The sequence below is a fragment of the Panulirus ornatus genome, chromosome 13 (genome assembly GCF_036320965.1).
Source record: "Panulirus ornatus isolate Po-2019 chromosome 13, ASM3632096v1, whole genome shotgun sequence".
Classification (NCBI taxonomy): domain Eukaryota; kingdom Metazoa; phylum Arthropoda; class Malacostraca; order Decapoda; family Palinuridae; genus Panulirus; species Panulirus ornatus.
The window spans coordinates 40,791,478-40,815,765 of record NC_092236.1 but is presented as its reverse complement, the minus strand read 5'-3'; the positions used below and the strand labels follow the sequence as shown (position 1 = coordinate 40,815,765).

General features: G+C 41.0%; 1 protein-coding gene across 1 annotated transcript in view; it reads left to right on the top strand.

Moving 5' to 3' along the window:
- The first annotated feature begins 18,985 nt into the window (after window positions 1-18,985).
- The window catches only part of LOC139752603 (uncharacterized), a 15,807-nt gene continuing 10,504 nt past the window's right edge, over window positions 18,986-24,288 (top strand). The window contains exon 1 of the mRNA XM_071668359.1: window positions 18,986-19,223. Within this exon, the coding sequence (XP_071524460.1) occupies window positions 19,094-19,223 (130 nt within the window). The 5' untranslated portion in view covers window positions 18,986-19,093. The remainder of the gene's footprint in view (window positions 19,224-24,288) is intronic.

Genomic DNA, 24,288 nt, shown 5'->3' with positions numbered 1-24,288 from the left:
TCAGCCTACTTTCGATCTCAAAACCTTCCTCCAGTGTTCACTTCAAGCAAATGGAAACTGAGACTAGACGATCTCTACCGTCACAGTATTGCTCCAGATTAATCCCATACACATAGTCTCCTGACTCCGTTTATGCTATAGATACCCATGAGAATTTGCTCCTCCCTCTGGTACTGAACATACCAGATGCCAACTTTGAGTTCAGCATTACTCTCATACCCTGCAACATTGTATACATGAAATGTAGGGAATTGGTGAATTCGGAAATAAATTTTATCATATACTACATTGTGATGCGTATTACAATTTCGTCTGCTGTTATGTTTTGCCCACATTCTCTAGAATTATCTTTATTTTGTGTCTCCTGTAAATAGTTCAGTCATCATGTAACTTGTTATGTAATTCAGCCGTTATGGTCCAATACCTAAACCTGTCGTGAATTGTATCCTTCTCGCCACCGCCCACAGGATGTAGAGGACTGTGCAGTAAATTCCTTGGTTTTTGAGGTGCAGTGAAATGACTGACATTTTCTGCTCCTGAGAGATTTTAAAGTTTGATAACGTATCCCCTCTTTGCTACTCATTTTCTTCACTCGCCGTGTTTCCGTCCTCTTTACCAACACACACAAACCCAGTGGTCTGCTGCTGTTTACATTCCTTTGTGTCCGCATGTATGGCAACGCTGTACGTGTCAACCCCTCTTCCTATCCCCACCCAAAGCCCCACCCCGGTGGAGGAGGGCTGTGGATCAGGAAGGACTGACAACAGCAACGCAGGAGGGAGGTCCTCCACCCAGGCCGACACCGGTACTGCTGGTGGTGAGGAGATAGTTACGAGGCTGGTGAGTCAGGGAAGTCATGATAGCAGGTATCAAAGTGACGGTGGTGAAGGTGACACAGCGGGTCAGCTGAGGTGAGTCAGTCCTAAGGCATCACCCGTAATCACAGCATTACCGTTCTGCTGTATGGTTGTTAAAGAATCTCACTTATCAACAATCCAGTAGTTAATTGCCAAAGAACCACTCAACATGACTATGAATACGTGCATGTGACACCCAAGAAGAGGTAGGAGAGAGAGAGAGAGAGAGAGAGAGAGAGAGAGAGAGAGAGAGAGAGAGAGAGAGAGAGAGAGAGAGAGAGAGAGAGAGAGAGAGTCAGAGAGAATAAATGAAAATGGAGAAAAGAACTGTAGTGCTGGATCACACCAAATATATGATAAACATAACAGGCGAACACAGAAGATATTTGGGATGGGCAGCATCAGGAAGTGTCCATACTGATTACATATCCGGATTACATTACAGTAAACTGCATTCGACAATCAGTGTTCGTATATACATACACACAAATATATATATATATATATATATATATATATATATATATATATATATATATATATATATATATATATATATATATATTATCCCTGGGGATACGGGAGAAAGAATACTTCCCACGTATTCCCTGCGTGTCGTAGAAGGCGACTATAAGGGAAGGGAGCTGGGGGCTGGAAATCCTCCCCTCCCGTTTTTTTTTTTTAATTTTCCAAAAGAGGGAACAGAGAAGGAGGCCAGGTGAGGATATTCCATCAAAGGCCCAGTCCTCTGTTCTTAACGCTACCTCGCTAACGCGGGAAATGGCGAATAGTATGAAAGAAAGAAAAGAATATATATATATATATATATATATATATATATATATATATATATATATATATATATATATATATATATATATATATATATATATATATGTGAGAAACTGCAGAAGCTGGTGACTGAGTTTGGTAAAGTGTGTGAAAGAAGAAAGTTAAGAGTAAATGTGAATAAGAGCAAGGTTATTAGGTACAGTAGGGTTGAGGGTTAATTCAATTGGGAGGTGAGTTTGAATGGAGAAAAACTGAAGGAAGTGAAGTGTTTTAGATATCTGGGAGTGGACCTGGCAGCGGATGGAACCATGGAAGCGGAAGTGGATCATAGGGTGGGGGAGGGGGCGAAAATTCTGGGGGCCTTGAAGAATGTGTGGAAGTCGAGAACATTATCTCGGAAAGCAAAAATGGGTATGTTTGAAGGAATAGTGGTTCCAACAATGTTGTATGGTTGCGAGGCGTGGGCTATGGATAGAGTTGTGCGCAGGAGGATGGATGTGCTGGAAATGAGATGTTTGAGGACAATGTGTGGTGTGAGGTGGTTTGATCGAGTGAGTAACGTAAGGGTAAGAGAGATGTGTGGAAATAAAAAGAGCGTGGTTGAGAGAGCAGAGGAGGGTGTTTTGAAGTGGTTTGGGCACATGGAGAGGATGAGTGAGGAAAGATTGACCAAGAGGATATATGTGTCGGAGGTGGAGGGAGCAAGGAGAAGAGGGAGACCAAATTGGAGGTGAAAGATGTAGTGAAAAAGATTTTGTGTGATCGGGGCCTGAACATGCAGGAGGGTGAAAGGAGGGCAAGGAACAGAGTGAATTGGAGCGATGTGGTATACCGGGGTTGACGTGCTGTCAGTGGATTGAATCAGGGCATGTGAAGCGTCTGGGGTAAAACCATGGAGAGCTGTGTAGGTATGTATATTTGCGTGTGTGGACGTATGTATATACATGTGTATGGGGGTGGGTTGGGCCATTTCTTTCGTCTGTTTCCTTGCGCTACCTCGCAAACGCGGGAGACAGCGACAAAGTATAAAAAAAAAAAAAAAAAAAAAAATATATATATATATATATATATATATATATATATATATATATATATATATATATATATATATATATATATATATATATATATATATTCCCTGGGGATAGGGGAGAAAGAATACTTCCCACGTATTCCCTGCGTGTCGTAGAAGGCGACTAAAAGGGGAGGGAGCGGGGGGCTGGAAATCCTCTCATCTCAATTTTTTTAATTTTCCAAAAGAAGGAACAGAGAAGGGGGCCAGGTGAGGATATTCCCTCAATGGCCCAGTCCTCTGTTCTTAACGCTACCTCGCTAATGCGGGAAATGGCGAATAGTTTGAAAAAAAAAGAAAAAAAGATATATATATATATATATATATATATATATATATATATATATATATATATATATATATATATATATATATATATATATATATCGGACCCACATCATACAGGAGGGTGAAAGGTGTACAAGGAATAAAGTGAATTAGAACGATATGGTATATCGGGGTTGACGTGCTGTCAGTGTACTGAACCAGGGCATGTGAAGCGTCTGTGGTAACCACATAAAGTTTTGTGGAGCCTGGATATGGAAAGGGAGCTGTGGTTTAGGTGCATTACACATGACTTCTAAAGAATAAGTGTGAACGAATGTGACTTTTTATGTCTTTTCCTGGCGCTACCTCGCTGAAGTGAGGAAGGGGGATGCTATTTCAAGTGTGGCGGGGTGGCGACGGTAATGGATGAAGGCAGCAAGTATGAATATGTTCATGCATATATATGTATATGTCTGTGTTTGTATATGAATGTATACGTTAAAATGTATATGTATGTCCATGTGCGTGTACGGGAGTTTATGTATTTATATGTGTGTGGATGTGGGTGGGTTGGGTCATTCCTCGTCTGTTTCCTTGCGCTCGAAGGCTCAGATTGGGGTGCCTAAATGTGCGTGGATGTAACCAAGATGAGAAAAAAAAGAAGAGATAGGTAGTATGTTAGAGGAAAGGAACCTGGATGTTAAAATTTAGCTCTGAGTGAAACGAAGCTCCTAGGTAAAGAGGAAGAGTGGTTTAGGAATGTCTTGGGAGTAAAGTCAGGGATCTGTGAGAGGACAAAAACAAAGGAAGGATTAGCACTACTCCTTAAGTAGGAGTTGTGTGAGCATATGATACACTATAAGAAAGTAAACTCTAGATTGATACGGGTAAAACTGAAAGTGGATGGAGAGAGATGGGTAATTATTGGTACCTATGCACCTGGTCATCAGAAGAAAGATCATGAGAGGCAAGTGTTTTGGGAGCAGCTGAGTGATATGTTAGCAGCATTGATGCACGAAACCATGTCATAGTGACTGTCGATTTGAATGCAAAGGTGAATAATGTGACAGTTGAGGGCATAATTGGTGTATACGGGTGTTCAGTGTTGTAAATGGAAATGGTGAAGAGCTTATACATTTGTGTGCTGAAGAAGAACTGGTGATTTGGAATCCCTGGTTTGAAAAGAAAAATATACATATGTATACCTAAGTAAGTAGGAGAGATAGCCAGAGGGCGCTATTGGATTATGTGTTGATTGATAAGCGCGTGAAAGATAGACTTGTGGATTTTAAGGTGCTGAGAGGGGCAACTGGAGGAATGTCTGATCATTATCTTCTGGAAGCGAAGGGGGAGATTTGTAGAGGTTTTCAGAGAAGAAGAGAGATTGTTTGGTTGAAGAGAGTGGTGAGAGTAAGTGAGCTTCGAAAGGGGACTTGTGTGAGGAAGTACCAGGAGAGATTGAGTGCAGAAAGGAAAAGGTGAAAGCTAATGACGTAAGAGGAGTGGGGGAGAAATGTGATGTATTTAGCGAAGCAATGATGACTTGCGCAAAAGATGCTTGTGGCATGAGAAAGGTGGGAGGTAGGCAGATCAGAAAGGGTAGTGAGTGGTGGGATGAAGTAAGATTGTTAGTGAAAGAGAAGAGATAGGCGTTTGGACGATTTTTGCAGGGAAGTAGTGCGAATGACTGGGGGATGTATAAAAGAATGAGGCAGGAGTTCAAGATATAAGTGCAAGAGGAGAAAATGAGGGCAAATGAGAGTTTGGGTGAGAGAGTATGAAAATTTCAGGGAGAATAATAGATGTTTTAGAACGATGTAGATAAAGTGCGTAGGACATGAGAACAAATGGGAATATCGGTGAAGAGGGCTGATGGGGAGGTAATAACAGATAGTGGTGAAGTGAGAAGGAGATGGAGTGAGTATTTTGAAGGTTTCTTGAATGTGTTTGAAGATAAAGTTGCAGATATAGGGTGTTTTGGTAAAGGTGCTTTGCGAAGTGAGAGGGTTAGGGAGATTGGTTTGGTGATCAGAGAAGAGGTAGTGGAAGCTTTGCGGAAGATGAAACCCGGCAAGGCGGCGGGTTTGGATGATATTGAAGTGGAATTTACAAAAAAAGGGGGTGACTGTGTTGCTGACTGGATGGTAAGGATACTGAATGTATGTATGGTTCATGTTGAGGTGCCAGAGGACTAGCGGAATGCGGGCATAGTGCCATTGTATAAAGGCAATGGGGATAAAAGTGAGTGCTCAAATTACAGTGGTATAAGTTTGAGTATTCCTGGGAAATTATATAAGAGGGTATTGACTGATAATGTAAAGGCATGTACAGAGCATCAGACTGCGTAGAGCAGTGTGGTTTCAGAAATGGTAGAGGATGTGTGGATCAGGTGTTTGCTTTGAAGAATGTTTGTGAGAAATGCTTAGAAAAGCAAATGGATTTGTATGTAGCATTTATGGATCTGAAGAAGGAATATGACAGGATTGATCGCGATGCGTTGTGGAATGCATTAAGAGCATATGGTGTGGGAGGTAAGTTGCTAGAAGCAGCAAAAAGTTTTTATCAAGGATGTAAGGAATGTGTACGAGTAGGAAGAGAGGAAAGTGATTGGTTCCCAGTGAATGTCGGTTTGCGGTAGGGGTGCGTGATATCTCCATGGTTGTTTAATTAGTCTATGGATGGGGTTGTTAGGGAGGTGAATGCAAGAGGTTTGGAAAGAGATGCAAGTATGCAATGTGTTGTGGATGAGAGGGCTTGGGAAGTGAGTCAGTTGTTGTTCGCTGATGATACAGCGCTGGTGGCTGATTCGAGTGAGAAACTGCAGAAGTTGGTGACTAAATTTGGTAGTTTGTGAAAGAAGAAAGCTGAGAGCAAATGTGAATAAGAGCAAGGTTATTAGGTTCAGTAGGGTTGAGGGACAAGTTAATTAGGAGGTAAGTTTGAATGGAGAAAAACTGGAGGAAGGGAAGTGTTTTAGATGTCTGCGAGTGGATTTAGCAACGAAGGGAACCATGGAAGCGAAGGTGAGTCACAGGGTGGGGGAGAGGATGAAGATTTCTGGGAGCGTTGAAGAATGTGTGGAAGGCGAGAGTGTTATCTCGGAGAGCACAAATGGGTATTTTTGAAGGAATATTGGTTCCAACAATGTTACATGGCTGCGAGGCATGGGCTGCGCGGAGGAGGGTGGATGTGTTAGAAATGCGATGTTTGAGGACAACATGTGGTGTGAGGTGGTTTGATCGAGTAAGTAATGAAGGGGTAAGAGAGATGTGTGGTTATAAAAAGAAAGTTGTTGAGAGAGCAGAAGAGAGTGTACTGAAATTTTTAGTCACATGTAGAGAATGAGTGAGGAAAGATTGACCAAGAGGATATATGTGTCAGAGGTGGAGGGAACGAGGTGAAGTGGGAGACCAGATGGAGGTGGAAGAATGTAGTGAAAAAGATTTTGAGCGACTGAGGCCTAAACATACGGGAGGGTGAGAGGAGTGCAAGAAATAGGAAAGAAGGCTCGAAGAGTTGTCAATGGACTGAACCAGGGCATGTCAAGCGTCTGGTGTAAACCATGGAAAGATCTGTGAGTCCTGGATGTGGAAAGGAAGCTGTGGTTTCCGTAATTTACACATGACAACTAGAGACTGAGTGTGAACGAATATGGTCTTTTTTGTCTGTTTCCTGGCACTACCTCGCCGAAGCAAGGGTAGCGATGCTGTTTTCTGCGGGGTGAGGTAGCCCCGAGTATGGATGAAGGCATAATAGGATGAAGATGTACATGTGTATATATGTATATGTATGAATATAATGATATATATATATATATATATATATATATTGGTATACATGGGGAGTTCAGTGTTGTAAATGGAAATGGTGAAGAGCTTGTAGATTTATGTGCTGAAAAAGGACTGGTGATTGGGAATACCTGGTTTAAAAAGCGAGATATACATAAGTATACTTATGTAAGTAGGAGAGATGGCCAGAGAGCGTTATTGGATTACGTGTTAATTGACAGGCGTGCGAAAGAGAGACTTTTGGATGTTAATGTGCTGAGAGGTGCAACTGGAGGGATGTCTGATCATTATCTTGTGGAGGCTAAGGTGAAGATTTGTATGGGTTTTCAGAAAAGAAGAGTGAATGTTGGGGTGAAGAGGGTGGTGAGAGTAAGTGAGCTTGAGAAGGAGACCTGTGTGAGGAAGTACCAGGAGAGACTGAGTACAGAATGGAAAAAGGTGAGAACAATGGAAGTAAGGGGAGTGGGGGAGGAATGGGATGTATTTAGGCAATCAGTGATGGATTGCGCAAAAGATGCTTGTGGCATGAGAAGAGTAGGAGGTGGGTTAATTAGAAAGGGTAGTGAGTGGTGGGATGAAGAAGTAAGAGTATTAGTGAAAGAGAAGAGAGAGGCATTTGGACGATTTTTGCAGGGAAAAAATGCAATTGAGTGGGAGATGTATAAAAGAAAGAGACAGGAGGTCAAGAGAAAGGTGCAAGAGGTGAAAAAAAGGGCAAATGAGAGTTGGGGTGAGAGAGTATCATTAAATTTTAGGGAGAATAAAAAGATGTTCTGGAAGGAGGTAAATAAAGTGCGTAAGACAAGGGAGCAAATGGGAACTTCAGTGAAGGGCGCAAATGGGGAGGTGATAACAAGTAGTGGTGATGTGAGAAGGAGATGGAGTGAGTATTTCGAAGGTTTGTTGAATGTGTTTGATGATAGAGTGGCAGATATAGGGTGTTTTGGTCGAGGTGGTGTGCAAAGTGAGAGGGTTAGGGAAAATGATTTGGTAAACAGAGAAGAGGTAGTGAAAGCTTTGCGGAAGATGAAAGCCGGCAAGGCAGCAGGTTTGGATGGTATTGCAGTGGAATTTATTAAAAAAGGGGGTGACTGTATTGTTGACTGGTTGGTAAGGTTATTTAATGTATGTATGACTCATGGTGAGGTGCCTGAGGATTGGCGGAATGCGTGCATAGTGCCATTGTACAAAGGCAAAGGGGATAAGAGTGAGTGCTCAAATTACAGAGGTATAAGTTTGTTGAGTATTCCTGGTAAATTATATGGGAGGGTATTGATTGAGAGGGTGAAGGCATGTACAGAGTATCAGATTGGGGAAGAGCAGTGTGGTTTCAGAAGTGGTAGAGGATGTGTGGATCAGGTGTTTGCTTTGAAGAATGTATGTGAGAAATACTTAGAAAAGCAAATGGATTTGTATGTAGCATTTATGGATCTGGAGAAGGCATATGATAGAGTTGATAGAGATGCTCTGTGGAAGGTATTAAGAATATATGGTGTGGGAGGCAAGTTGTTAGAAGCAGTGAAAAGTTTTTATCGAGGATGTAAGGCATGTGTACGTGTAGGAAGAGAGGAAAGTGATTGGTTCTCAGTGAATGTAGGTTTGCGGCAGGGGTGTGTGATGTCTCCATTGTTGTTTAATTTGTTTATGGATGGGGTTGTTAGGGAGGTAAATGCAAGAGTTTTGGAAAGAGGGGCAAGTATGAAGTCTGTTGGGGATGAGAGAGCTTGGGAAGTGAGTCAGTTGTTGTTCGCTGATGACACAGCGCTGGTGGCTGATTCATGTGAGAAACTGCAGAAGCTGGTGACTGAGTTTGGTAAAGTGTGTGAAGAAGAAAGTTAAGAGTAAATGTGAATAAGAGCAAGGTTATTAGGTACAGTAGGGTTGAGGGTCAAGTCAATTGGGAGGTGAGTTTGAATGGAGAAAAACTGGAGGAAGTGAAGTGTTTTAGATATCTGGGAGTGGATCTGGCAGCGGATGGAACCGTGGAAGCGGAAGTGGATCATAGGGTGGGGGAGGGGGCGAAAATTCTGGGGGCCTTGAAGTATGTGTGGAAGTCGAGAACATTATCTCGGAAAGCAAAAATGGGTATGTTTGAAGGAATAGTGGTTCCAACAATGTTGTATGGTTGCGAGGCGTGGGCTATGGATAGAGTTGTGCGCAGGAGGATGGATGTGCTGGAAATGAGATGTTTGAGGACAATGTGTGGTGTGAGGTGGTTTGATCGAGTGAGTAACGTAAGGGTAAGAGAGATGTGTGGAAATAAAAAGAGCGTGGTTGAGAGAGCAGAAGAGGGTGTTTTGAAGTGGTTTGGGCACATGGAGAGAATGAGTGAGGAAAGATTGACCAAGAGGATATATGTGTCGGAGGTGGAGGGAACAAGGAGAAGAGGGAGACCAAATTGGAGGTGGAAAGATGTAGTGAAAAAGATTTTGTGTGATCGGGACCTGAACATGCAGGAGGGTTAAAGGAGGGCAAGGAATAGAGTGAATTGGAGCGATGTGGTATACCGGGGCTGACGTGCTGTCAGTGGATTGAATCAAGGCATGTGAAGCGTCTGGGGTAAACCATGGAAAGCTGTGTAGGTATGTATATTTGCGTGTGTGGACGTATGTATATACATGTGTATGGGGGGGGGGTTGGGCCATTTCTTTCGTCTGTTTCCTTGCGCTACCTCGCAAACGCGGGAGACAGCGACAAAGTATAAAAAAAAAAAAAAAAAAATATATATATATATATATATATATATATATATATATATATATATATATATATATATATATATATATATATATATATATATATATATATATATATATATATTTTACATGCTTTGTCGCTGTCTCCCGCGTTTGCGAGGTAGCGCAAGGAAACAGACGAAATAAATGGCCCAACCCACCCCCATACACATGTATATACATACACGTCCACACACGCAAATATACATACCCATACATCTCAATGTACACATATATATATACACACACAGACATATACACATATACACATGTACATAATTCATACTGTCTGCCTTTATTTATTCCCATCGCCACCTCGCCATACATGGAATAACATCCCCTCGCCCCTCATGTGTGCGAGGTAGCGCTAGGAAAAGACAACAAAGGCACCATTCGTTCACACTCAGTCTCTAGCTGTCATGTAATAATGCCCTAAACCACAGCTCCCTTTCCACATCCAGGCCCCACAAAACTTTTTCATGGTTTACCCCAGACGCTTCACATGCTCTGATTCAATCCATTGACAGCACGTCGACCCCGGTATACCACATCGATCCAATTCACTCTATTCCTTGCCCGCCTTTCACACTCCTGCATGTTCAGGCCCCGATCACTCAAAATCTTTTTCACTCCATCTTTCCACCTCCAATTTGGTCTCCCACTTCTCGTTCCCTCCATCTCCGACACATATATCCTCTTGGTCAATCTTTCCTCACTCATTCTCTCCATGTGGCCAAACTATTTCAAAACACCCTCTTCTGCTCTCTCAACCACGCTCTTTTTATTTCCACACATCTCTCTTACCTTTACGTTACTTACTCGATCAAACCACATCACACCACATATTGTCCTCAAACATCTCATTTCCAGCACATCCATCCTCCTGCGCACAACTCTATCCAAAGCCCACGCCTCGCAACCATACAACATTGTTGGAACCACTATTCCTTCAAACATACCCATTTTTGCTCTCCGAGATAATGTTCTCGACTTCCAAACATTCTTCAAGGCTTCCAGGATTTTCGTCCCCTCTCCCACCCTATGATTCACTTCCGCTTCCATGGTTCCATCCGCTGACAGATCCACTCCCAGATATCTAAAACACTTTACTTCCTCCAGTTTTTCTCCATTCAAACTTACCTCCCAATTGACCTGACCCTCAACCCTACTGTACCTAATAACCTTGCTCTTATTCACATTTACTCTTAACTTTCTTCTTTCACACACTTTACCAAACTCAGTCACCAGCTTCTGCAGTTTCCCACATGAATCAGCCACCAGCGCTGTATCATCAGCGATCAACAACTGACTCACTTCCCAAGCTCTCTCATCCACAACAGACTGCATACTTGCCCCTCTTTCCAACACTCTTGCATTCACCTCCCTAACAACCCCATCCATAAACAAATCAAACAACCATGGAGATATCACACACCCCTGCCGCAAACCTATATTCACTGAGAACCAATCACTTTCCTCTCTTCCTACACGTACACATGACTTACATCCTCGATAAAAACTTTTCACTGCTTCTAACAACTTGCCTCCCACACCATATATTCTTAGTACCTTCCACAGAGCATCTCTATCAACTCTACCATATGCCTTCTCCAGATCCATAAATGCTACATACAAATCCATTTGCTTTTCTAAGTATTTCTCACATACATTCTTCAAAGCAAGCACCTGATCCACACAGTCTCTACCACTTCTGAAACCACACTGCTCTTCCCCAATCTGATATATATATATATATATATATATATATATATATATATATATATATATATATATATATATATATATATATATATATATATATATATATATATATATATATATATATATATACATACATATATATATATATATATATATATATATTAATTTATTTATTTTATTAAATTTTGCTTTGTCGCTGTCTCCCGCGTTAGCAAGGTAGCGCAAGGAAACAGACGACAGAATGGCCCAACCCACCCACATACACATGTATATACATACACGTCCACGCACGCAAATATACATACCTATAAATCTCAACGTATACATATGTATACACACACAGACATATACATATATACACATGTACATAATTCATACTGTCTGCCTTTATTCATTCCCATCGCCATTACGCCACACATGAAATAACAACCCACTCCCCTAATGTGTGCGAGGTAGCGCTAGGAAAAGACAACAAATGCCCCATTCGTTCACACTCAGTCTCCGGCTGTCACGTAATAATTCACCGAAAAAAACAGCTCCCTTTCCACATCCAGGCCCCACACAACTTTCCATGGTTTACCCCAGACGCTTCACATGCCCTGGTTCAATCCATTGACAACACGTCGACCCCGGTATACCACATCGTTCCAATTCACTCTATTCCTTGCACGCCTTTTACCCTCCTGCATGTTCAGGCCCCAATCACTAAAAATCTTTTTCCCTCCATCTTTCCACCTCCAATTTGGTCTCCCACTTCTCCTCGTTCCCTCTACCTCTGACACATATATCCTCTTTGTCAATCTTTCCTCGCTGATTCTCTCTATGTGACCAAACCATTTCAAAACACCCTCTTCTGCTCTCTCAACCACATTCTTTTTATTACTACAAATCTCTCTTACCCTATTATTACTTACTCGATCAAACCGCCTCACACCACATATTGTCCTCAAACATCTCATTTCCAGCACATCCACCCTCCTGCGCACAGCTCTATCCATAGCCCACGCCTCGCAACCATACAACATTGTTGGAACCACTATTCCTTCAAACATACCCATTTTTGCTTTCCGAGATAATATTCACGACTTCCACACATTCTTCAAGGCTCCCAGAATATTTGCCCCCTCCCCCACCCTATGATTCACTTCCGCTTTCATGGTTCCATCCGCTGCCAAATCCACTCCCAGATATCTAAAACACTTTACTTCCTCCAGTTTTTCTCCATTCAAACTTACTTCCCAATTGACCTGACCCTCAACTCAACTATACCTAATAACCTTGCTCTTATTCACATTTACTCTCAACTTTCTTGTTTCACACACTTTACCAAACTCAGTCACCAGATTCTGCAGTTTCTCACATGAATCAACCACCAGCGCTGTAACATCAGCGAACAACAACTGACTCACTTCCCAAGCTCTCTCATCCACAACAGACTGCGTACTTGCCCCTCTTTCCAAAACTCTTGCATTCACCTCCCGAACAACCCCATACATAAACAAATTAAACAACCATGGAGACATCACACACCCCTGCCGCAAACCAACATTCACTGAGATCCAATCGCTTTCCTCTCTTCCTACACGTACACATGCCTTACATCCTTGATAAAAACTTTTCACTGTTTCTACCAACTTGCCTCCCACACAATATATTCTTAATACCTTCTACAGAGCATCTCTATCAACTCTATCATATGCCTTCTCCAGATCCATAAATGCTACATACAAATCCATTTGCTTTTCTAAGTATTTCTCACATACATTCCTCAAAGCAAACACCTGATCCACACATCCTCTACCACTTCTGAAACCACACTGCTCTTCCCCAATCTGATGCTCTGTACATGCCTTCACCCTCTCAATCAATACTCTCCCATATAATTTCCCACGAATACTCAACAAACTTATACCTCTGTAATTTGAGCACTCATCTTTGTCCTCTTTGCCTTTGTACAATGGCACTATGCAAGCATTCCGCTAATCCTCAGGCACCTCACCATGAGTCATACATACATTAAATAACCTTACCAACCAGTCAACAATACAGTCACCCCACTGCAATACCATCCAAACCCGCTGCCTTGCCTGCTCTCATCTTCCGCAAAGCTTTTACTACCTCTTCTCTGTTTACCAAATCATTTTCCCCTAACCTTCTCACTTTGCACTCCACCTCGACCAAAACACTCTATATCTGCCACTCTATCATCAAACACATTCAACAAACCTTCAAAATACTCATTCCACCTCCTCATATCACCACTACTTGTTATTACCTCCCCATTAGCCCCCTTCACTGAAGTTCCCATTTGTTCCCTTGTCTTACGCACTTTATTTACCTCCTTTCAAAATATCTTTTTATTCTCCCTAAAATTTAGTGATACTCTCTCTCCCCAACTCTCATTTGCCCTCTTTTTCACCTCTTGCACCTTTCTCTTGACCTCCTGCCTCATTCTTTTATACATCTCCCACTCATTCGCATTTTTTCCCTGCAAAAATCGTCCAAATGCCTCTCTCTTCTCTTTCACTAATAATATTACTTCTTCATCCCACTACTCACTACCCTTTCTAATCTTCCCACCTCCCACGCTTCTCATACCACAAGCATCTTTTGCGCAATCCATCACTGATTCCCTAAATGCATCTCATTCCTAACCCACTCCTCTTATCTCCTTTGTTCTCACCTTTTTCCTTTCTGTACTCAGTCTCTCCTGGTACTTCCTCACACAAGTCTCCTTCCGAAGCTCACTTACTCTCACCACTCTCTTCACCCCAAGATTCTCTCTTCTTTTCTGAAAACCCATACAAATCTTCACCTTTGCCTCCACAAGATAATGATCAGACATCCCTCCAGTTGCACCTCTCAGCACATTAACATCCAAATGTCTCTCTTTCACGCGCCTATCAATTAACACGTAATCCAATAACGCTCTCTGGCCATCTCTCCTACTTACATACGTATACTTATGTATATCTCTCTTTTCAAACCAGGTATTCCCAATCACCAGTCCTTTTTCAGCACATAAATATACAAGCTCTTCACCATTTCCATTTATAACACTGAACACCCCATGTATACCAATTATTCCCTCAACTGCCACACTACTCACCTTTGCATTCAAGTCACCCATCACTATAACCCGGTCTCGTGCATCAAAACCACTACCACACTCATTCAGCTGCTCCCAAAACACTTGCTTCTCATGATCTTTCTTCTCATGCCTAGGTGCATATGTACCAATAATCACCCATCTCTCTCCATTAACTTTCAGTTTTACCTATATCAATCTAGAGTTTATTTTCTTACACTCTATCACATACCTACTTTCATTAAACAGATAAAATAGATAATTTCATTGAACTGATAAAATTGTGTATAAAAGACTGTGTATTTCTATTTAATGAAGATTATTATGCTCAAAAATTTGGTATGGCAATGGGTAACCCTCTTTCACCTGTACTAAGTAATTTTTATATGGAATTTTTTGAAACAAAATTACTAAAGGATATCTTACCTTCTAATGCAATTTGGCTTAGGTATGTAGATGATGTTCTTTGTGTTCGGCCAACAAATGAAAATATACAAATATTTTTCCCCTTACTTAACAATTTAGTACCTTCCCTCAAATTTACTGTAGAAAATGAAAATAATGGTATGTTACCAATTTTAGATTGCATGATCCATAGACAAGGAAACAAGTTTAAGTTTAGCATATACAGAAAACCCACTAATGTATGCTTATACATCCATTATTACTCATCTCAACATGACGGAGTTGAATTATCATCATTTCAATCTATGTTCCTTAGGCCATTACAAATTTGCAGTCCAGAGTTTATTGATGATGAGTTTGAGAAGATATTCTACTGGATCTAAGTGAAAGTACCCTAGATCTTTCACTGAAAAATCCCTGAAGCTATCGAAGAAATCATTTTACAGAGTTGAGCCCAAACCTCCCATTGACACCAAGAATCTTTTAGTTCTCCCTTTTAATAATAATTTCACTTTGCTTCCCATGTTGCTTAAATCCTTTAATGTAAATGTTGCCTATAGCAACAATGATACTATGAAGAATATCTTAATCAGGAATTCACCCGAAAATTCTCTTGGCTGCATCTATAAAGTGCCTTGTGAAAACCGTGATAAATTTTACATTGGTCAGACTGGTAAGGATCTTTCTGTTAGACTTAAGCAACATAAATATAGTATAAAAACGGGACAAAAATCAAATGCCTTGTTTAATCATGTTAAAAACTATGATCATTGTATTGACTGGAGTAACGCCATCTCAGTTATTAACTCTAACTGTATTACCAAGAGAAATATCATTGAATCTTTTATCATTAAATACACAAAAAATTATAATCTTAATATTAGTGATGGTCTATACAAATTAAATAACTTTATTGTTGATAAGATTTGTAAAATGATAAGTTTATGAACGCTCGTTGTATGTTTTGGACAATCACGTTTACGAAATGGCGTCGTAGGTTCGCCTCTTCTATGTATATCAACTGACTGTTATATTTCTCTCTTGTGTTTCCCCTGATGTTGTGATCATTACACGAAAGTGCACTTGGGAACTTTTCGTGTTTCATTTTCCCCGTGGACTCATAGGAATATATTGATCACGCGCAAAATTGTGATCTTTTCCAATATATATATATATATATATATATATATATATATATATATATATATATATATATATATATATATATATATATATATATATATACGTATATATATACGTATATATATATATATATATATATATATATATATATATATATATATATATATATATATATATATATATTTTTTTTTTTTTCTTTTTTTTTTTGCCGCTGTCTCCCGCGTTTGCGAGGTAGCGCAAGGAAACAAACGAAAGAAATGGCCCAACCCACCCCCATACACATGTATATACATACGTCCACACACGCAAAATATACATACCTACACAGCTCTCCATGGTTTACCCCAGACGCTTCACATGCCCCGATTCAATCCACTGACAGCACGTCAACCCCGGTATACCACATCGCTCCAATTCACTCTATTCCTTGCCCTCCTTTCACCCTCCTGCATGTTCAGGCCCCGATCACTCAAAATCTTTTTCACTCCATCTTTCCACCTCCAATTTGGTCTCCCTCTTCACCTCGTTCCCTCCACCTCCGACACATATATCCTCTTGGTCAATCTTTCCTCACTCATTCTCTCCATGTGCCCAAACCATTTCAAAACACCCTCTTCTGCTCTCTCAACCACGCTCTTTTTATTTCCACACATCTCTCTTACCTTTACGTTACTTACTCGATCAAACCACCTCACACCACACATTGTCCTCAAACATCTCATTTCCAGCACATCCATCCTCCTGCGCACAACTCTATCCATAGCCCACGCCTCGCAACCATACAACATTGTTGGAACCACTATTCCTTCAAACATACCCATTTTTGCTTTCCGAGATAATGTGTTCGACTTCCACACATTCTTCAAGGCTCCCAGAATTTTCGCCCCCTCCCCCACCCTATGATCCACTTCCGCTTCCATGGTTCCATCCGCTGCCAGATCCACTCCCAGATATCTAAAACACTTCACTTCCTCCAGTTTTTCTCCATTCAAACTCACCTCCCAATTGACTTGACCCTCAACCCTACTGTACCTAATAACCTTGCTCTTATTCACATTTACTCTTAACTTTCTTCTTTCACACACTTTACCAAACTCAGTCACCAGCTTCTGCAGTTTCTCACATGAATCAGCCACCAGCGCTGTATCATCAGCGAACAACAACTGACTCACTTCCCAAGCTCTCTCATCCCCAACAGACTTCATACTTGCCCCTCTTTCCAAAACTCTTGCATTCACCTCCCTAACAACCACATCCATAAACACTTCATATATATATGAATGTGAATAAGAGCAAGGATATTAGGTACATTAGGGTTGAGGGTCAAGTCAATTGGGAGGTATGTTTGGATGGAGAAAAACTGGAGGAAGTAAAGTGTTTTAGATATCTGGGAGTGGATCTGGCAGCGGATGGAACCATAGAAGTGGAAGTGAATCATAGGGTTGGGGAGGGGGCGAAAATCCAGGGAGCCTTGAAGAATGTGTGGAAGTCGAGAACATTATCTCCGAGAGCAAAAATGGGTATGTTTGAAGGAATAGTGGTTCCAACAATGTTGTATGATTGCGAGGCGTGGGCTATGGACAGAGTTGTGCGCAGGAGGGTGGATGTGCTGGAAATGAGATGTTTGAGGACAATATGTGGTGTGAGGTGGTTTGATCGAGTAAGTAATGTAAGGGTAAGAGAGATGTGTGGAAATAAAAAGAGCGTGGTTGAGAAAGCAGAAGAGGGTGTTTTGAAATGGTTTGGGCACATGGAGAGAATGAGTGAGGAAAGATTGACCAAAAGGATATATGTGTTGGAGGTGGAGGGAACGAGGAGAAGTGGGAGACCAAATTGGAGGTGGAAAGATGGAGTGAAAAAGATTTTGAGTGATCGGTGTCTGAACATGCAGGAGGGTGAAAGGCGGGCAAGGAATAGAGTGAATTGGATTGATGTGGTATACCGGGGTCGACGTGCTGTCAATGGATTGAATCAGGGCATGTGAAGCGTCTGCGGTAAACCATGGAAAGTTCTGTGGGGCCTGGATGTGGAGAGGGAATTGTGGTTTCGCGCATTATTGCATGACAGCTAGAGGCTGAGTGTGAACGAATGGGGCCTTTGTTGTCTTTTCCTAGCGCTACCTCGCACACATGAGAGGGGAGGTGGATATTATTCCATGTGTGGCGAGGTGGCGATGGAAATGAATAAAGGCAGACAGTGTGAATTTTGTGCATGTGTATATATGTATGTGTCTGTGTATGTATATATATGTGTACATTGAGATGTATGGGTATGTATATTTGCGTGTGTGGACGTGTATGTATATACATGTGTATGGGGGTGGGTTGGGCCATTTCTTTCGTCTGTTTCCTTGCGCTACCTCGCAAACGCGGAAGACAAAAAAAAAAAAGAAAACAAATATATATGCTTTACTTATCTTTCTTGCAAGAAAACAAATGGCATCAAGGATGGTGGGAGGGGGTATGGACCCACCCTCTGGGTTTGCGCCCCTGCGTGTCAGTGGATCACGCGCCACACAAACAAACAAACAGTGAGGGTGGCTGTCCGTCGCCACTGAGTCATCCAGCGGCCACCTCCCGGACCTTTGTGGCGAGCTTCCCGCCTCCCCATTCTGTCTCTCGCTGCCGGAGGGACGGATTATGATGACTGGAGGTAAAGAGGTGTGCTCTATTGAACTGATGAAATGAAAACGAATAATATACAAAATGAGTTGGTGACTTGAGACACTAAAATGGGAATAAATTTTAGAATACTTTCCCCTGCGAATCCCTGAAAATCTGCACGCTAAATCCGCAACACGTGCGCGATCCGCCCTCTGATTGGTCCTGGCCCCGAGACCTCCAAGTCCCACCCCTCTGATGTTGCCTTTCCCCGATGATTCCAAATATTCCTCCTCTCAGATTTTTATCGTTTTCCTATCTGATCATTCTGCTATGTTTAGATGTATTGCTTCCTTGCGTTTCTAGAATTATCCTCCATTTAATCTATCACGTACGTGAAACAATGGGCGTACATAACGCTTGCTGATAACAGCTAGTTTAGTAAAGGCGGCCGATGATTGGTCAGTACATGCGCGCGCACTTGTTACGCTCGCAGTCGATGCTGGAACCTGTTACTGGAGGTAGCGAGCATCCCGTCCCTCTTAGTACCCATGTGGATGTCACAGGTCCAGGAGCCACCAAGTCTCCCAGGTTCAGAGGCCAAGCAAGCACCTTCCCTGAGTCATGATCAAGTTGTTCTTCCATGCCGGGGCGGTGATGTACGGCTATACCAGTGACATGACAGACTTTGACTGCAGTGTCGAGTTCATTCCCACTCCTGAAATGAATTGGCGGGACGCCCAGTACCTTAGAGGTTAGTGAACTTTTGCCACACGTGTCTTGTGAGGTGCAGGTGCGGGCTGGTATGTATCATGGGATTAATAAGTGAGGTTTAATTATTCTTCGCTGCCTTAGTGACGTAAATGTGTGAGTTGCGTTGGGGTGAGATATACCAGATTTAATTTACTCTTTTTTTCCTTTTTGCATGTATAAATCTGTGTGGTATGCTAATGATGGAGGCAAATTATCTGGTTGTGGGAAGTGGCAGGTGTGGTACCGGAAACCCAGCACAAGTCACACAACACTTTGTGACTTGTAGCTTTTTTTATGACTCATTTGTGTCAATGTGCAATACTTTGAAAAAGGAACGTGGCAGCTGGCTGGACGTGTTGGCGCGTGTCCTGTGCTGGCGTGCCGTGTTGTGTCGTCAGTGGTCGTGCTATCTGTTGCATATTTACAGTAATTATGTTTTAGTGAACAGTGACCTGAGTATGAACGTCATAGATCATACTGTATTGCATGATTTGATTGACTATGCCTCTGACACGTTTTTCACTGGGCAAATGTTGAGGTAAAAGAGTACTTTAGTGGAGTGTAAGGAATTAGCTTGCTTATGTTTATTTACCTGCACATCACTAGGTAACTAGACTTCAGCCATGGGTTGTAGATGTGCAGTGTTCATCAGAAGCTAGTAAATGTTCGCTTTCTTCACATAAAGTTTCCTGTTCTGCAGAAGGGTCTGGTTTGAGATGGATTTAATCTCGGCACTATTTGACCTCAACAGTAGTCAACTTAAGCGTGTGAACGATTTTTTAATTCTTATCTTCTTTTTTGCATATCTATACCAGGAAAGCCCTCAAGTCGTAAATATAGATCTACGTCGTAATGTCATTCGTTCTTCAGCCAACATATCATGGACCATGAGTTTCTTGTTCACTAATGATAATAACATTAAAGTGTTTGTTTAGCTATGTTTTATTGTTTTGATATTCCTGCCTCTTACACTATACAATGTCAAGGAGAAATTATCGTGCGTTCATCACAGCCAGATAATTACACTCAAAGTTGAAAATGAAGCTAAAGGTCCTTGTTAAGCCTGTCCAGATATCTGAGTAAGATATACATTTTTTCTTTACAAAGTAAAAGTTTCTTCTGCAGATTATCCGGCGATTGTAAGAGAATAGAACGTATCTTCAGTTCATCCTTTCCAGTAAAGCAGTGTACACACGATCAGTATCTCTCAGTATCAGTATTTACATTATTTTTGATATTGTCAGTACTGCCAATACACGTTCACTATTCCATATTATCGTCAGTAACCCCCATGTGCGAACACTGCGTGGCTGCTCTCGGAGATTATTTATTAAGTGAAATGCAAAAGAACAAAGTTTGTATTGCAGTTATTCTGGTGATTGTCGTATAAAACAATACATTGTTGCAATGAAGCTTTTCCGTGTTGTATCTCTAAATTTGTTGCCATTGCGACTGTGTTATGTTTCACGTGACTGTGACAATATCGATGGGAATAACACAGTACAGCGAGCAGACGATCAGTAATCAGTCATTCCTTAGGCCCCGCCCACCTACTGACGCCTAGATTTGAAAATGTTTGAAAATCGATCAAAACGATTTTTCGGTATTGACAGTACATCAGTACGAGGCACACAACATCAAGTACCACTGATCGTGTGTACCATGTTTAAGATATCCAAGTCAGTATATTCTGTCGTTGCAACACGGTCTTCATTTGTTTACTGTCCTCTCTCCGTCTATATGATAGAAATCTTGTTCTCGAACATATAACCTCACCGCAAACCATCAGGTCTCCTGTTCTGTCTGTCTTCCCATGTCATTCACTCTGGCCTCAAAATATATATGAAATATTTTCCTCGTAATGTTCAAGATAAGGAATCCGCGGAAGTTCAAACCAAAGATTGAAGATAATAGGTATTCCAACGGGCTAGCTAACAGCTTCTACCACGGTCATCACGTCTTGACACCTGATTGTTAACGCTACCTGTATGTTACTGAGGAGGAAGATTGCCGTGCTGGTAGTCATATCCTAACATTCTTAAGTTGCAGCAGCTTACACACACATACACACACAAGGTCTGATTTTAAGGATCTCTTAGTGGGATAATGTAACAATTTGAAACTACGTTTGAATACATCACTTACATTTATATTAATGGTGTAGAAAAATTTCGTAAGATATCGTGAAAGGTATTAGAGGTTTATTTTCCCAAGTCATAAGAAAGTGAGATCCTCGGACCGTCGCGCTACAGGTTAGTGGACAACACGTGAAACCTCATCAGTGGCCGCTGAGACAGTACAGGTTGCGTGTACCTGTAAGACGTCTCAACGTGATTACAATTCTCATTAGATCAGAATAAAAGTCATCCTATAATTCTAGCAGACTTGATTCTTGGTCCACTTTATTCCGACCGTGGAAGCAAAAGTGTTCCTAGTCACCGTAAATTTGTTCGCTAACAAGTTCTGTGATAGGTTCTGTAATAAGTTCTATAACAGGTTCGAACGTGCAAAGGCCTACTGCACATATCCATACTTTCGCTTGGTTGATCTGTACGGATCAGGAACATTAGCCAATGTTAGACTTCCGTCTCCCTTATCTACTTTCAAACATCTTATTATTTCTACTTATTTCAAGTTTTAAAGTGTTCCCTTGATGGTTAGCCCAGCAACAGAAACGTATTTATATTTAGTCATTTTGTATGTCGGGCGATCTAGTATGTAATTCTGCCTCTGGCAAAATATCCCATTTCTTCTGGATGCGCATATGAGACACTGATAATTGAACACTTACATTTCATTTAGTATTCTGAAGAACATGAATCATATTACCCGTGTTCTTTTGTACAGTGGTACCAAATATAGCTTCTGCAGTTTGGCTTCGTGTGTATGTAAAGCAAATTTTGCTGCTCTTACATGGGTTCTTTCACTTCTACAGCACGGTAGTACCCATGATGCTATACAGTATCCTTGGGTTTTTCAAGCTCTAACTACCTCACCTTTTTAGTCGATGATTTTGTTTGATTAATGAACAGAACGGCAAATTTTCAATTTCTGATATTACTGTCGTCCGTAGGTGTGGCGTTAATTTGATATTTCATGCAAGTTTTAAAGGAGTACAGTCGAAATTAATTCTTTCATGCTGCATATATCAAGACGTGTGGTGGTCGTCTGTGGATAACACCAGACTTCAGCTTGTCACAAGCCAGCGCGAGGCGTCACGACGCCCACATTCACGCGTTAACATTTTAAGTATAAGCCAGGCACACAGCAGGTCAGCAGGATGTTGTATCCTGTATTTATTTGTCTGTGCTAATGGCTTCTCTCATGAATGATATACTTTTTTTTTCAATTGGTCTATGTGGCAAGAGAATCACAAAAGATATGAAACATTTTACCCAAAGGTTATAAAGAATTTGGTACAGTTTGCCGCAAATTGAACGGTAAAGATGGATGGAGTGAGGTCTCTGCTCCTTCTACTCTGGCTGTGTTCAGTGTTTCGTACAGTTTAAATCATTATTTTCGAAAGTGAAATTTTAGCTGCTATGGAAGGAGGGGTTTAGGCGGGCATATTACTGTAGCGGCACGCTGTCTTGGTGGGTTGGGAGGGGGTTCAATAAGGTAAGCTGCTGTAGTGGTAGGTAGGGAGGGGGTCAGGTGAGCTGCGGTAGTGGAAGGAAGGGATTCATTTTGGTAAATTGTTGTAGTAGTAGGGAAGAGGTTCTGTACAGCAAGTTGTTGCCGTTCCGACTCAACGAAAGTGTGTCATGTCTTAATTCTTTACTGTGAGTGTAATATTACGTGATCTCCCCGACACTTCTTTCTTGGAGAATACGATAAACTTATTAGAATATACAAAAGATACTTTTTTCTAAGTTTCATTGTTACTTGCTCATGACAGCTGTAGAATGCTTTAAGATGATATTTCTTTGTGCTGTATTACACACAAAGCTCTACTAAGCCTTTATGGGAGACGACAGAACATAGTTCTATATTCTCCGTCTGAGAAGCTACAACAGGTTATGCGTAGCAGGACAAACGGGCCGGGAGGGAGTGTCTCAGTCAGGAAGTAACGAGAATACACGAAGTGTCCTCGTAGTCGTAAAGACTGGGATAGTGAGTGATCATGAAACTGATGATGACGGTAATGACGAGAGCTAATATAATGATGAAGACGAATGGAAAGGAAATGTTCAGGTGAGGACTGGCTCGGTGTAGACTCCGGGAGGTGAGGCTAAAGTCGTCCGTTTTAAAGATAAATATAGGTTTAAAGCCCTTTAAGAATTAGGGTCTTGGGCGCGTCTTCGGCCACATGAAACAACTAGACAATAACTGTGATGAAGATATCATGGAATTAACGGTAGAGATCAGGCGATTGTAAGCACTTTATCACTTGATTTCCTAACGATATTACTGGGTTAACTTTTAATCTCTGTAAAGTGTGGCTTGGTTACCGTCTGAAAGGTGTCTTCATGAACCGCTACAGCACAGTAGTCACGAATCATTTCCTGACTCTGTACCACATTCATAATACCTTAACAAGCTTTAAGTAATCGGAGTATATATATATATATATATATATATATATATATATATATATATATATATATATATATATATATATATATATATATATAATATATATATATATATATATATATATATATATATATATATATATATATATATATATATATATATATATATATATATATATATATATATATATATATATATATATATATATATATATATATATATATATATATATATATATATATATTTATATGATATCCGTGAGGATAAGGGAGAAAGAATAATTCCTACGTACTCCTTGCGTGTCGTAGAAGGCAACTAAAAGGGGAGGGAGCGGGGGGCTGGAAATCCTCCCCTCCCGTTTTTTATTTTTCCAAAAGAAGGAACAGAGAAGGGGGCTAAATGAGGATATTTCCTCTAAGGCTTAGTCCGCTGTTCTTGGCGCTACCTCGCTAACGCGGGAAATGGCGAATATGTATGAAAAAAATTATATATATATATATATATATATATATATATATATATATATATAT